Source organism: Eumetopias jubatus, unplaced genomic scaffold (genome assembly GCF_037043125.1).
Source record: "Eumetopias jubatus isolate StellerSeaLion01/CBP00866 unplaced genomic scaffold, mEumJub1_p1.0 scaffold_1, whole genome shotgun sequence".
In the NCBI taxonomy this organism is placed as follows: Eukaryota; Metazoa; Chordata; class Mammalia; order Carnivora; family Otariidae; genus Eumetopias; species Eumetopias jubatus.
In genome coordinates, this window is record NW_028274807.1 from 32,008,840 (window position 1) to 32,024,046 (window position 15,207).

At 36.1% G+C, this 15,207-nt stretch overlaps 1 protein-coding gene across 1 annotated transcript in view; it reads right to left on the reverse strand.

The window, feature by feature from the left end:
• ROBO1 (roundabout guidance receptor 1) overlaps positions 1-15,207 on the reverse strand; it is a 491,348-nt gene that overhangs the window by 131,141 nt on the left and 345,000 nt on the right. Inside the window, exon 3 of the mRNA XM_088022787.1 lies at positions 3,899-4,056. Within this exon, the coding sequence (XP_087878913.1) occupies positions 3,899-4,056 (158 nt within the window). The remainder of the gene's footprint in view (positions 1-3,898; positions 4,057-15,207) is intronic.

The window sequence follows — 15,207 nt, forward strand, 5'->3', positions numbered from 1 at the left end:
CAATATGATCTAAATAAGAACAGTAATTTTGAACCCAAACTGCTGATTTTAATCTATTCATCTCCCTGCCTGTATAAATATATATATTTTTTTACCTCTAGTGTTTTATCAGTTTAACAGCCATAATTTATCCAAAACACACAGATGGTCTTAGAAATAGTAAAAGTTTCAGATGTTACAACTTCCTAGCATATCGAACATTATTGTGGATCATCATTTTGGCAGCATTTAAATGGTTTTAAAATTATTTATACGTTAACATCTTGGCATTTTTCATAGTCATAGGTTATTGCAACTTTAAATTGTTTGATTCCTGACTGGAGGTGGTTCTTATATTGACTCTAATCTACTAAGTGTAGGAGAAATGGTGCCCTGTATTCATGGGATAGCAGCCTCTGGGCAGCAGAGGATAAATGAAGACCCAATAATAAATTAAACATTATGGCATAAACCATGACATCTCTTCAAATTCAATATTTGATACAATAGGAAGTTCTGAGATTTATAAAAAAAATCAAATTTACCACAGCAGTTTTAAACTGTGAATATCACAGAAAATGCACGGATACACATGTATTTAAGAGTAAGTCTAACCTTTCAAAATGTGAGACTACAATCACCTTTATTTTTTATCTTCTATATTAGATACAATATGAAAAGAATTGTTCATACTCTGTGTCTGATTTCAATCTTTCCAATCTCTCCTGAACCAGGTCAGTGAGGTTTCAGCCCCTCTGTTCCACGGACAGTGCCCTTGTGAAGGTCATCAACGAATGACCGCCAACTTGTTCAATTCAATGGTCAATTCTCAGTCCTTCTATTTTGTGATGAACCAGCTGCAACTGACTCAGTCTTTGCCACCTTCTTAAAACACTGCCTTTGCTTGGCTGCCCCCCGCTTTCCCACCCTTCGCACTCCTCACTCCTAGTCTCCACTGCTCTTTCTGTCTCTTCTCTCTGAGGGTGTTAAACATTGGACCTCTTTTCCTTTCTACATATAATCACTCCCTCGGTGATTTCAGTCTCCTGTTTTTAAATAATATGGACATGATGATGATTCCCATATTCATCAGGATAAGCTACATTAGTCTGTGGTAAGAAATGCTCCATGACTCAATACAACAAAGATTGCTCACTCATTCAATGTGTCCATCATGGAAAGACAGAGGTGTGGGGTGGAAAGTTTTGGTACCCATAACTTAGGGACCCAGGCTCTTTGAGTGTCCATGTTGTAGCTGCACTACTTGGAACATGTGTCCTCCTTGTTTGCCACATGGCAAAGAAAGAAAGTGCTGGAGGCCCACTCACTAGTATTTAATTTATTTAATTTCCACTCACAGCCCATGAAGCTGAACCAGTCAAATTGGTCTGCCCAACAGCAAGGAAACTGAGAAGCAGAGTCTTTCATCTGCCCAGAAGGAGGGGAGGATTGCATAGTAATGAGTACTTGCTATGTCTACCACAACTCAATTTTTTCTGCAGCCTCAACCTCAACTCTGAATTCCTGATTCATGTTTCCAACTGCCTATTTGACATCTATACTTGGATATCTAATAAGAATTTCAAAATTACAATGTCAAAACTGAGCTGCTGATACTTCCAACCCCAAATCCTCTCTTTCTGCAATTAAGGGCATCTCAATATTTTCAGTTGCACAGACCAATCAATTAAGGTAAGCCTTGACTCTTCTCTTTATTTATAAGCCACATCCAATCTGCTAGCAAATTCTGTTGGCTATTGCTTCACAGCAGATCCAGGCTTTAACCACTCCTCACTAGTTCCCCTCCTAGCACACTGATCCAAACCACCATTTCCATCTTGCCTAGATTATTGCAAAAGCTCCCAACTAGTCTCTCTGCTTAATCATTATTATCCTTCAGTGTGTTCTCGACAGCAGAGGATTCTGCTGAGAGACCTCTGATGTTTTCCAACTCAACTCAAGGGGAAAAGCCAAACTATTTACAAGATCTATAAGGTCTCACAGTTAAAAAAAAAATGAATATATATATATATATATATATATATTCCTACAGTCTGGCTACTTATTCCCCCAATATTATCTCCTACCAATCTCCCCTTTGCTCAACCCCCCTGACCACTTTGCTCTTTTCAAAAAAATGTGTTAGGTAGGCCCCATGTCAGGGTCTTTAAACTTACTGCTTTGTCTGCTTACTTTTCCAGTTATTTGTGTAGTTTCCTCCTTCAGTTTTTTCAGGTCTTTATGGGATGCATTCTCTGGTCATCCTATTTAAACCTGAAATACTACCCCTATCTTAATTAATCTGTCTACCCCTTTAGTATTTTTTATAGGACTGATTATAGTCTAGCATATTGTATATTATACTATCTATTTTGGTTTTACCTGTTTACGCACAGAATATAAACTTCAGAAGGGCACTCACTAATTTCTGCTTAATGCTGCACCTCCAGTGTTGAGAATTTTAGCACTAATTTGTATTAAACATAAATAGGTAATTAATCAGGAAAGATCTGAAGGAGGAAATGGGTAATAATGGTTTCAATGTGTTTGAATCACTCAGGCAGGGAAATGGAAATTACAGATAGTGGTCAGTAGATGACTTAAAATTTGTTTTTAAGGCAAAGATATTATCTTAATTGTACATAAATCTAAAAGGAATCTGTCATCACCAATAAGAGAAGCATGTGTTCCTATAGTCTCTGTCCCCTGTGCTCTCTACTTCGCTTCCCCAAACCAGTGTTTCCCATACAGTTCACTTTGCCATGTGACTTTTCAGCACCTCTTAAAAGTACAGCCAGGTTATTCTCACCCCAATTGCTAGAATTATAAAAATCCTTTGAGAGACTCATTCTAATTCAGATCAGTGCAGAAAAAATGCTTGATTTTTTCTCTTCAAATTCCGTAAAACCCGTCTACCATAAGCTTCTCGATTTTATTTTTCACTATTTAATTCTCATGCTAATCTGATAACTGGTTGTTCAGAAATAGTGCAAACATTTATTAGGGTTATGTAGTCTGTGTTATAACTTTGTTCTTCTCCATGTTTAGCAGTGACTTTTCCTTAAACACATATTCTCCTGAGGTCAGTGATCATAACGGACACAGAGTATGAGCAAAACAAAGAAATTTATAAAGGGCAATATTGTCCAATCATAGAATCAATGAGAGTTCAGTTATTCTGGTACATCAGTAAACACCTTACAAGACAGAAAAAGCAAAGAAAAGGCAAAGAAGTCATATGGAATCACTGATGTCAAGAAGAAAAATTCATCCTTACTCCAGATAACATATTTCTCTACTTGTATACAGCAGGAATTTGAGACTGACGCGCTGCCCACTGCGCCAAGAGGGCTTCTTACAGCAGGAATTTGAAATCTAATAATCTAGTCATGTGATTTTATTTTTGAATGAGATAAATCCATCATTAACCATCATTCAGAATGAAATTTCAGTTTTCAGGAATATTAAATTCTAAAGAACACAAAAGCCATTTGAAAAGGAGAAAGAGATTAAAAAAACAAACAAACAAATGCTGAAGTGACTTGGGAGGCCTTTGGAAACATAACTATATTACCGAATTTTTAACATTTTTTACTGTAGAAAATGGAGATGTGATATGCCCTGAATTATAATAACAACTAAATCATACATGGAAGTGTTAAGTCTAAGACATTAAAGTAGAAATTAGAGTTTTCTCTTCTAATCTCCAAACTAAGCAACATGCATTTTCCTCACTCATTTTCATGTCAATACCGGGAAAATGGAAAGATGTTCATTTTAAAAGAAGAAGTGAAAATGGGAGATAATGCAACCCTTTATTTAAAAAAAAAAACAACCTACTTCACTTTTCTCTTTTCTTTGGTGAAGATATATACCGTTAGATCTATAAATGCTCCCCACTGCTGAATTAAATACTCACAGTTATTCTTTCATCTTTGTCATCCAGTGGAGAGCCATCTTTCTTCCAGGAAATGGTGGGTTCGGGATGGCCTCGTGGAGGTTGGCATTCCATCACAGCAGGCTCCCCCACGGCCACCATGACATCGGAAGGATTTTGTCTGAAGTCATCCCGTAGGACTGCAGGAACAAGATGAAATCATTATACTCAATTGTGGATATATACAGTCCTAATCTCTGAACTCCTGTCAAATGTTATTTATCTTTTGAAATCTATTGAACTGAACGTTTGGTACAACAATTTTGTACCGAAATGGGTGTCTCTCTACTCCAGTGACACTGAAAAATACTTTCATGGATGAAGTATTGCACTGTAGAAAACTTATGCTCAAACTATTATTTCAAAAGAAACACTTAAATTTTGGTTTCAGAACCTCAAACAAACTTACAGGCTTACAAAATCCTGTATTTTCCTCTTCTAATTCTCTACTTTTCCTTCCTCTCTACCAGCGAAGTATGTGCACACATCTGCATAAGCTTTAACATCCACTCAAACAAAACCATTTTTTAATCTACATATTGAGACAATTTGGGCACAACATGACTATGTTAACACTTGGAAAATGAGACTTCAAAGAGGAGACTTGGTCCTCCTCTTAGGCAAGAATGGTAAAAAGAGAAAGAAAAGTCAATATAATCGCACCACACTGTCATAATTCTAATTTTAATACTGTACATTATTTATTAATAAAATACATAGACACAAAAGTAAACCTTGTTGAACTGAAAACTTCAGCTACTGTTACCACAAAGTAAAACAACAGGCTTTGAAGACTTTTGCTATTTATAAAATTACGTTATAATTAGGTGTTAAGAATGTACTACAAATAAAACGTAAGGTTTATAGAAAAAGCAAATGAATGGACCTTAACAGAAAGTATGTGCCTTTACTGGATTACATTATTAATCTAAGACAACACCTCTGAAAAATTTTAACACCCTTGAAACACACAGAAGGAAAATACTTTTCAAATAAAAATAAACCATTTGTACAATTTTTCTACTTGGTGAACTTAAAACCAACTTAGAAACATTATATCTTATTTACAAATTGAGATCATATCTCAAATAAACCAATGAATAATAAAATGTCTTTCAGAAATATCAAAAGTTTAAGTCAGATAAATCAAGTTTTTTTTTTCATTTACTATGTTATTTGGGTTTTTACAGTATAGAATGAAAAGCTAACAAAATGTAATCCATTAAAGATTGTTGCTTAGATAATGCTCATGCAATTACTTTTACAGCTGTAAAGCATAAAACTCTAGTATTGCCTATGGCTACAGGCAGCCCTGCAGAGTTATGAATTGAAGACTTTTTTCTCTATTCTATAAAAGCAACTTTCTTCCTTGTACATGTCCTGAACATTTTCTTGTGGGCGAAAATAGTATGTGTCACATTATAGAATGACATGAACTTTTAGTTAAATTATCCAATTTTCTTTTTTTAAGATTTTATTTATTTATTTGAGAGAGAGAGAGAGACAGCGTGAGAGAGAGCAAGAGAGAGCGGGGGGGAGAAAGGAGAGGGGGAGAGGGAGAAGCAGGCTCCTTACTGAGCAGAGAGCCCCACGTGGGGCTTGATCCCAGGACTCCGGGATCATGACCTGAGCCAAAGGCAGACATATAACCGACTGAGCCACCCAGGCAACCCTCCAATTTTCTTAACTCATGTATATATTTAAGTAATTAAAAATTGAGTTCAAATGATTGGCAGCATTTTGGCAGAAAAACCAATGGCATCCGTAAGTATTCTCAAATGCAGTTCATTTTTCTTAAAAAAAAATCCTTCCTTCTCTAACAAATCAAAATGCATATTTTGATAGTTATGAAATAGTGTGAATATTATGAAATTCTAAAATCTGGAACTAACTTTTGAAAAGATTTAATATCAATTTGAAAAAGAATAATATATATATATATATATATATATATATATATAATGTATCCAAGTAGATATCACCTAAAAAGTTATTAAACAAACCACTGTTCATCCTAACATCACATTTCTTCCACAATTCATGTAATGTTTTATGTTCGCAGGTTGGTACACAGAATTTTGCTCAACCACTTCTCACTCTTTTTCATTCTGTTAAATTAGGAAAAAAAAAAAAACACAAACATAAGCTTCATTGAATCTTTGAATCTCCCTACTTTTTTTGTCTGAAAAAATACTTTAAGATTTATCCTTTGAAACAAAACAAAACATACAATCATTGGTCTTTCTGAAAAGTGATACACTAATTTCAATATAATTCTCAAAATAGGTAAACATGTTTTCAGAAAAGGATTCTAAAATTTAGTGTTGACTTTGCAATCTATTTGGGTAATGTTGAGGAAAGAGGGGCAACAGGAAAAAAAAGTTAAGCAGAAAGTGTTTCAAGTATTATGGAGACTTTAATATTTATAACACTCCTTTAGAACCCTCTGGGAAATTTTAGAACTGAATAAAACATAAAATTATAGAACAGGCACTGGTCTTTGACAACGTCTAATCCATCCCATAAAGAGAGGCAACTGAGTCCCAAGAAACTTTGTCACTAGCTTGAGTTATTTGTCAGGAAGAGACCAGAAGAAAACAGAGGTATCGCCAATTCCAATGCAGTGCATTTTTTTTTTAACAAGTCAACATTTTACTATAAAATGCCATTTACCTATCTCATCAGTTATATTTCCAACAAATCCACTCCATTATTGCAGAAGGCCTGACAGTGATTGTAGATCAGTGCACTGCAGTCTTAAGACTACCCAATTTTGGTAAGGCTCACCTAGAATTAATTTTGTTCCCTGATCATGTGGTGAACATCTGTGAACCACAATGCCTTCTGCTTCATGAATCATAGAATTCTGGTTCAGTTAGGGGCCTAAGAGATGGGTGATCCAAACTTCTTCTTTTAGAAATTAAATAATCTAAGGCTCCTCAGAGAGGAGAGGAGCATGTCACATAAATAATAACAATGTTAATGTGAGCAATGAAATAATAATGCTAGCAATGGCTGACATTTACTGAACATTTGCTATGTAAGGAACCACACCAAATATCCACTCAGTCCCCATAACAAGGCTAGGACAACGTGAATTTATTAGTTTCATTTTAAGAATTAGTAATCTGTAAACATTTAGCAGCAGTGTTAGAATACAAATCTCTTGTTCTCCCAAGGATTCTGCTCTCTCAATTTGCCCACCTATCTGGTCTTATCTGAATACAGTGTTCACAATTCTAATCACATAGATATCAATGATACAATTAATATCCAGCCTCTTTCTATTGGAACAGAAGTTGAGTGAGAAATTTCTCTTCTGACAGTCAACTGACTCTCTTTGAATATTTCCTGCATTCTTGTGTTTTCTCAGATTTTTCCATGTTTGGAAGACGCCACTTCAAACTTTCAGTGGTATGTTGAGAATTAGAACTCATCACTCAGATTAGTATGTTGTGCTGACTCTTCCCAGTAATTTGCTTTTATTACAACAACAAAATGACTAAAAAACTGGTACAATAATAAGTGTTTTAATTAAATATAAGCATTTTAATTAGAAGTAGGTATCTTGAGAAAAAGAGAGGAAAATAATACGCAGTTCTGGTATTTTCTTTTCTACTTAAATGATTACTTTGTCAATTAAACCTTGCAGCAAAGAGTAGTAAGCTGTTGACTGGGAAAAAAAATAATACATCAAAAAATCCTTTAAAATTAGGGTATATTGGAGGAAAAATAAAAGAGGAAGGATATTCTCAAAGACAAGAACCATATAGATGTTTAGTCAGAGCATGCCTGTTTTAATTGCTTTCAAAATTCCCTATCACCTACCTAATCTTTATTTTTGAGTAGAGGATAAATTACTCACTTTTTTAAAAGATTTTATTTATTTATTCAATTGACACACACACACACACACACACACACACACACACACACACAGCATAAGCAGGGGGAGCTGCAGGCAGAGGGCGAAGCAGGCTCTCTGCTGAGCAGGGAATCCGATGTGGGGCTCGATCCCAGGACCCCAGGATCATGACCTGAGCTGAAGGTAGATGCTTAACAGACTGAGCCACCCAGGCATCCCAAATTACTCACTTCTATCATACTGCTAGTTCTCTATCTCAATGCCCACATACATGCTGAAATGAATGTTATCATTCTTCCATTTAACATATCTGTATTGAACACATATTTTGTGCCTGGCATTTCTACTATAACTTTGATATTTTCCTCCTATAAAGTTTATATAAATGCTGATGTCTATCAAGAAACAACATTAATCTTCATATTGTCAGAAAATGGCAATATAATAGGGTTTTATTGCAAGTTATTTTATATGAAGATAAATGTTTTAGGAGCTAGATAAGAAAGTACATCACAAAGGCTTTTATAACTACTTGCATTCCTACTTAGTAAGCTCACAGCATTCCCCAGAACAACGTGTTATCTGAGGTACAAATGTGTTCAAAACTCTTTAACATTTATTATTTTTAAATTTTTTTTAAGGAAGCTCTACACCCAACATGGAACTTGAACTCACAACCCTGAGATCAAGAGTCGTGTGCTCTAGCAACTGAGCCAGCTGGGCACTCCAAAATGCTCTAACGTTTCTTAAAAGAGTAATTCCAAACTTTTAAAAACATTCTAACAAAAAGGATGAATTTACAGAAAGATATCTTAACCCATCAAAGAGGAAAACTAAAATGATAACATGTAAAATAATATTCCATGAGGTATTATCCACCTTATACCACCATCTTCTAAAGCTAAGGAATTTGATTTTTTAAATGATGCAAGCAAACATCAATTCTGCACAAAGTCAGGATTTAATCATAACAGTTTCCTAAAGGATACATATTCACTTTAAAATTTGGCACTGAATACATCTATGAATGCTCTTCAATAATTATGTCATCTTCTACTTGTGCTTTTTTATAGCACACAACTCTATTTTTAAAACTTAAATTATGCTTTGGTTAAGATTCTGGAAGAAAATATGCTGGTAAAAGCACTTATTTTCTTAACTACTGGAGCTTTTGAAGATTTCACAAACCTCTTAGGCTGTACCCTCAGAAACAGTACATTTTTTTTAAACAGTACATTTTTGTAAAACAAATTACACATTCTGAGGAAGTTATAGAGGATTTCAAACACCATTCAACTTTACCAACGAATACAGAAAATTGCGAACAGAAGAAGCTCTTACTGGAATAAAAAAAGTAAAGTTGTTTGTTTATACAACATATGATGGAAGAACAAGCTTATGTAAACACAGTTGCATTCCTCTGTGTTCTGCTGGGCCACAGCAATGGGGACACCCATTCCTGGTCTTTTAATGGTTAGAATTACTTTCAGGTTGGGTCCAAGCTTAAGCCATGTTCCCATTTTGCAGAAACATGCACACCATAGTGTCCCTTTCTATGAAAAGCCCCCATGGCTATCTGCAGTCCATGCTTTGTGGTTTAATTATTTCACTTCAGGAACCCACAACAGTACAAGATATTCTCTAGCATTTATTCCTATGGCACTAAGTCATCAAGACAAAGCAAACACAAGTTTAAAGTTAAATCTGTAATGTATTCTAGAGAAAGGTCTACATCGCTACAGATCAACATTTCAGTAGTCAATATTCAGCAGACTTGAATCAGGGGTATCATAAAAAAATGTCCAAATCATAGGTTCTAGCTTATTAGATGTTTGCATTTCACATATTTTAAACTCAACTATAAATGCAATTTATGAATGAAGAAAATGCAGCATTTGTAAAACAGCATCTTATATGTTACTGTTTGTATCTGTGTTTATTTTAGCCGTTAAAAAAAAAACAGAAGTCAAGAATTTCAGAATCACAACACACATCCTTCCACTATGCTGTGATTTCAATAGGTGTATTCACAACGATTCGGTTATTTCCATACAAAACAGTTTTACACTCTATCTTGTTAGAGTTATTATGAAGACTAATTATTTAGTGTTTGTACAGGACTTGCCACTTATATGGTGCATTACATCTGCAAAGAGGTATTACTGTTAGTCACTGCATAAGGAATTGCCAAATTTCTCAGCTGCCAGTACAAATGCAAAGGAGGACAAAGGATGCCATTGACGAGGGCTTCTCTAAGTGCCAGAGCCAAAGTCACACTCAGAAGTAGCTTGGCAGGGTTAAAAAAACACAGACAGAATGAGGCTATCTGAGCCATTAGGGCAAGACAGGCATGTGTTCTTTCTTTGATAAAATCCAACTTTGTATTTAGCACCCTGCATGGAGACAGTCCTTGATCAAAGAATATGCTTATGTATTTACTGTCTGGCTCTTTGTACTCAAATGTCACCTCCAAGAGAACAGGGAATTTATCTTTATCACTCTAGATATCCAGTGCCCAGAACAATGCCCAAGACACAGTGGGCATTCTGTAAATGTTTACAATAGGTATTCAATATGAAGCGCTAGGTATTCTGTATGAAACGGTACCAAAGCTGGCCTGAGTCCTACACTCGCCATGCTCAAGGTCTTGGAGAACAAACAGATAATATTCCAATAAACACAAACATAAATATACAACTATAATTGTAACACGTGCCTTGAAGGGACAAGATAGGATGCCAGATGAGGAACGTGATTTAGACTGGAGGTGAGGGAACCCTGAGGAAGTCAGAACTAAGCTGAAGCCTAAAAAAGGAGTAAACCTGATGCTGGGGAAATGCACTGCGGGCAGAAATAATGCAGGTTGAAGAAAAAACTCAGTACAGTTAATGCACTTGAAAAGACTCAGACCCTGTATGGTGGGGCACGTTGGCAGCGAGGCAACACAAGGTTGGCCGGAGAGCCAGGGGTCAGGTTTGCTGTGCACAACAGCCGTGATAAAAGGTCAGCTTTTCTTTCCATTCCCATGGGAAGCATTTCAGCGGGTTTTAAGGAGAGCTGTCTCATGATGGAATTATCATATTTAAATATTCATTATAGCCACTCTGTGAATGAAATGGAGAGGAAAATAAGAATGGAAGTGGAGAGACCAATTAGCAGACCATTGCAGTAATTAAGGGAAAAATGGTCTGGTATGATTATGATGACACTGGATTTGGTGCAAAAGGGAGAACTGAAGTGTATGTTGGAGGTAAAAATCCAAAATGACCTCTTGAGAGGCTGAAGTTGACAGAAACAAAGATGTCAACAATGATACCCAGGTTTCTGGTTTGAGTAACTGAGCATACCATTTTTATTTATTTATTCTACTTTATTTAAGATTTTGGTTTTTTAAGTAACCTCTACACCTAATGCGAGACCTGAACCCACAACCCTGAGATCAAGAGTCACATGCTCAACCGACTGAGCCAGCACGTGCCCCTGAACAAGCCATTTTTAAGGTATAAGAGGATAGACAGACAATATACAAATACATCTTTCTGTAGGAAGAATAGGAAACCTCTATGTGCGTGCGTGTGTGTGGTAATTCGAGAGTAGAGGGATAATACAAAAACTGTTTTATTGATTAAAAAATACTGTGGTTTCAAATTCTGCCCCTTAGTATTCAACACAGGATTTATTTTTACCTGTTCAGACCTTTATGCTACTATATTACAAATCTGAATTGCTAACTGATAATATCCCTTGATCAGTTAATCTATATTACAATTTTTATGATGACAAATTTTAGGTTAGCTTGATGTATATTATTTCAACTGACTGAAATCGGAAACAAAACTAATATTTTTATTATATAGACATATATAAACAAATTTATATATGCATGTACATGTATGATATATATGACCATTAATAACTGCTATGTTGTGATGATATCCACACTTAGTAGCAAATCATAGTAAAAACTCATTTGGTTATTTTGCTCACAGAATAAAACAACTCAAAACATAAGAGGGTACTTCTCAGGACTGCCATAAATTAAGCTCAATTTACCATTTAAGAGAATCAATAGAATATTAAATGTTAATTACACAATCAGAATAATAAGAGAGTTCACATTTGTCAGAAGTTTATGAAATCTCTAAAGCATAATAAAGTTCCCTGGGAAAATGCTGAGTCACCAAACTCTTAAGGATTTGTGATTCACTCATTAATTCATTCAATAAAAGTACTAGGCATTGTGTTTGGATGTGGTGACTAACAGGATAAACAAGACATAGCTGATCTCTGCTTTCAAAGCCCTTATTTCAGGGTTTTTCTCTCTCTTTTTTTCCGTCATCACAGAATGCTTTGTTCAGTTGAAACATTAGACAAAAGTTTAATATGCAAAACAGATAAAGGGGATCTGGTTTCATTTCCCCATCTGGGGCTGTCCTGCAGAAGAATTCAGGTCTAGTGTTAAACTGGTATCTGAGTGATTAAATACACTTCCTTAGCTCCTGTACTGATATTGTACGCAGCGAGTAAGTGATTAAATATAGGATTCGGACCTGGATTCAGTTGGATACCAAAGCCTGCATTTTTAACCCAAAATGCGACTGCCCTTCTAGAAGAGGGATACTCAGACCTGAGTTCTTCTCCTTGCTGGTGGATAAGAGAACTCCACTTTGGTGCCATTTCAAAATACATCCAGTCTTCCCCGTCACACTGAAGTGAAATGTGGAGATGTTTCTCATCCCTCGCATTTAAAATAATGCCTTAAAATAGGCCTATGTTACTATAGCTTATAAAATCAGAACTTCATATAGCCTAAGAACAAACTCCCCCATTTCCACCCCATCCCCAATTACGAATCAAGACTCAAAGTCCCGGAGCTAAAAGGACTCAGGGTTGTACTGTGAGTTTAGTGGATACAGTAGGACTAGATCTTGAGACAACTATTTTCATAAAGACACATTTTTTTTAAAGTGCCTGAGAAAGACTGGAATGTTTTCTAATTAAAATATTTGCTGGGAAACAAAGGTGATTATAAAAAACAAAAACAAAAAACCAGGTGTTTCTTTACCCTCAAGCCCAAGATGGCAGCAGCTTAAACAGAAGAGTTCAAAAGGAGTTTTCACATTTTATGGAGAGTAATGGTTAACAGTCTCGAGGGAGAAAAATCCTCACCCACACACAAAACTATTCTCACTAACGTATCTTTGTGCAGCATAATTAAGATTGCCAATTATAACATCATCCCCCCCAACTGAAAGGAATAGTGATAGGAAAAAACTAAGTCTAAATAGCACACACACAGACACAGCAACTGAACAAAAAGGGTCTTTAATTGGTGACAATCTGCTCTAAATCACTGTGACTATTTCTCAACATAATACCTTTTAGATCTGTTAATTCCTTGTATCTTCCCCATCACAGGCTGTCTGGGGGCTTCAGAATAATAATGCCAAGTATCTAACAAAGCTTTCAATCTCCAAGGAACATAACAAATATGCAGGTGTGTAGCTGTGTGAGCTGCCTTTCCTAACAAACTATATAGCCCTTGGGAGAGTTCAATCAGCCTTCGGCTCCTTGGCAAAGTTTAAGGCCTCCTTTTGCTGATAACTGGAGTCACACTAAAAAAACCCTGATTAAAGGTTAATAGACATTCAGTTAGTAGAAAAGCAAATCATTTTATAACTTCTGTTAAGAATGCTAGCTTTACCCGTTACACTTACTGTTTTATGAAATATAAAATTTATGCTTATAGAAGTAATAGAAGTGGGTGAAAAAATATTGAACACGATAAAAATAGTTCAAAAAATAATGCTCTATCAAAATAAAAATCTCAAATTACGAATCATTACTATATGTTATTTGTGTATGTGGTCCTATTTTTTAAAGATTTTATTTATTTACTTATTTGAGAGAGAGAGAGCACAAGCGGGGAAGGGCAGATGGAGAGGGAGAAGCAGGCTCCCCACTGAGCAGGGAGCCTGATGGCGGGGGCTGGATCCCATGACCCTGGGATCATGACCTGAGCTGAAGGCAGACGCTTAACCCACTGAGCCACCCAGGCGCCCCGGTCCTATTTTCACATCAGATAATGGAAATGGAAACTGTTTATAATGGAAGTTGAGTCTGTGCTAGGAAAGGTCCATGTTCCATGGCTCTTACCCTGAACCCAGTATAAGTCTCAGGTGAGTTTACTGTATGCAAAACACCTGCAGTCAACAGTCCAGGAGACTAACCCAAGTCCTGGAGAGCTGGAGGGCAATAAGCCAGTGAAGCAATTAGAAACTCTGGCCAAAGATGCCTCACAAATATCCTAGTCCAGAACAGCTAAAGATTGCCTTGTAATTCCTTTTATAAGATCATAACCCTTTTAGATATTAAGAAACATTTCACGTGTTGTCAGCTTACTGTACCGGAGAAGGCCAATTCATTGGTCCTCACAAACCCTTTGACTGGTGTCCCCTCCAATAATTTAAAAGACCATGTCCTCTTCTCAGACTTCAAAACTGATATTTGAAAGTTTAAGTGGTTGCAGTATTTAAAATTTCTGGCTTATCATAAACATGAAATTCAAAAGAAAACTGTTCTTGCCTCTTTTAAGGACATCTGATGAATAAAGACCCACATGAGCTGATGCCCACCAGGGTCCACTGAAATACACATAAATATATAAATACACGTTTTAAGTTGTAAGTTTTACATTCTTCATTATTAAATCTCTTTGAATTTGTATCTCTATTCTAATTCTTATGCAGTTTTATGCTCATGCAATACACTTTTATCCTTGAAAGATTTATTGTTGCTCCTTCCTGATCAGTCTATCCTAGTACTCAGCTTTGAAATCAGGCAGTGTGGCACTAGTCCTGTGTTTGCTGCCAGGGAGCTTTCTCCACCTCTGCGGGTGTACCACAGAAGGATTCTGGATGTCTGAACAGCATGGTTTTCTGTTTATAAAGTGCAAGAAGGGCAAATAGGAAAGGCAAGGAATTCCACAGTGAGGACATTTCTGGCATTATCAGTTTTAGGAATGCTACATAGAGGGAGTGAGAATTTAGAAAATACAAAATCACTGTGCCCCCATACACTTTTAAAATGTACAGGTATTCTGGCTGGAAGACCAGTGCCCTAAATAAAGCCCCCACTCCCACTTAATCCAGTCATCAGCTTTGAAGAATTTAGCAACTCATCTCTATTCCTCTTGGAGCCATGCCCTAAAGGGCCAGCATGCATAGGACCTCAGAAATGAACACGAATTAACTTCTCTGAGGAAAATTTTGGAAGTTTATGAAATTTGTCATGAATTTGAGCTGGTGCTTCTGGGTTTCATGTTTATGACTGTAAAATTTAAAGAAAAACAAGCTAAATGCTATTATTTACTGAGTTCAGTAAATGATCTAAGGTCGAAGAGATCAAAGTACAATCTCAAATGATC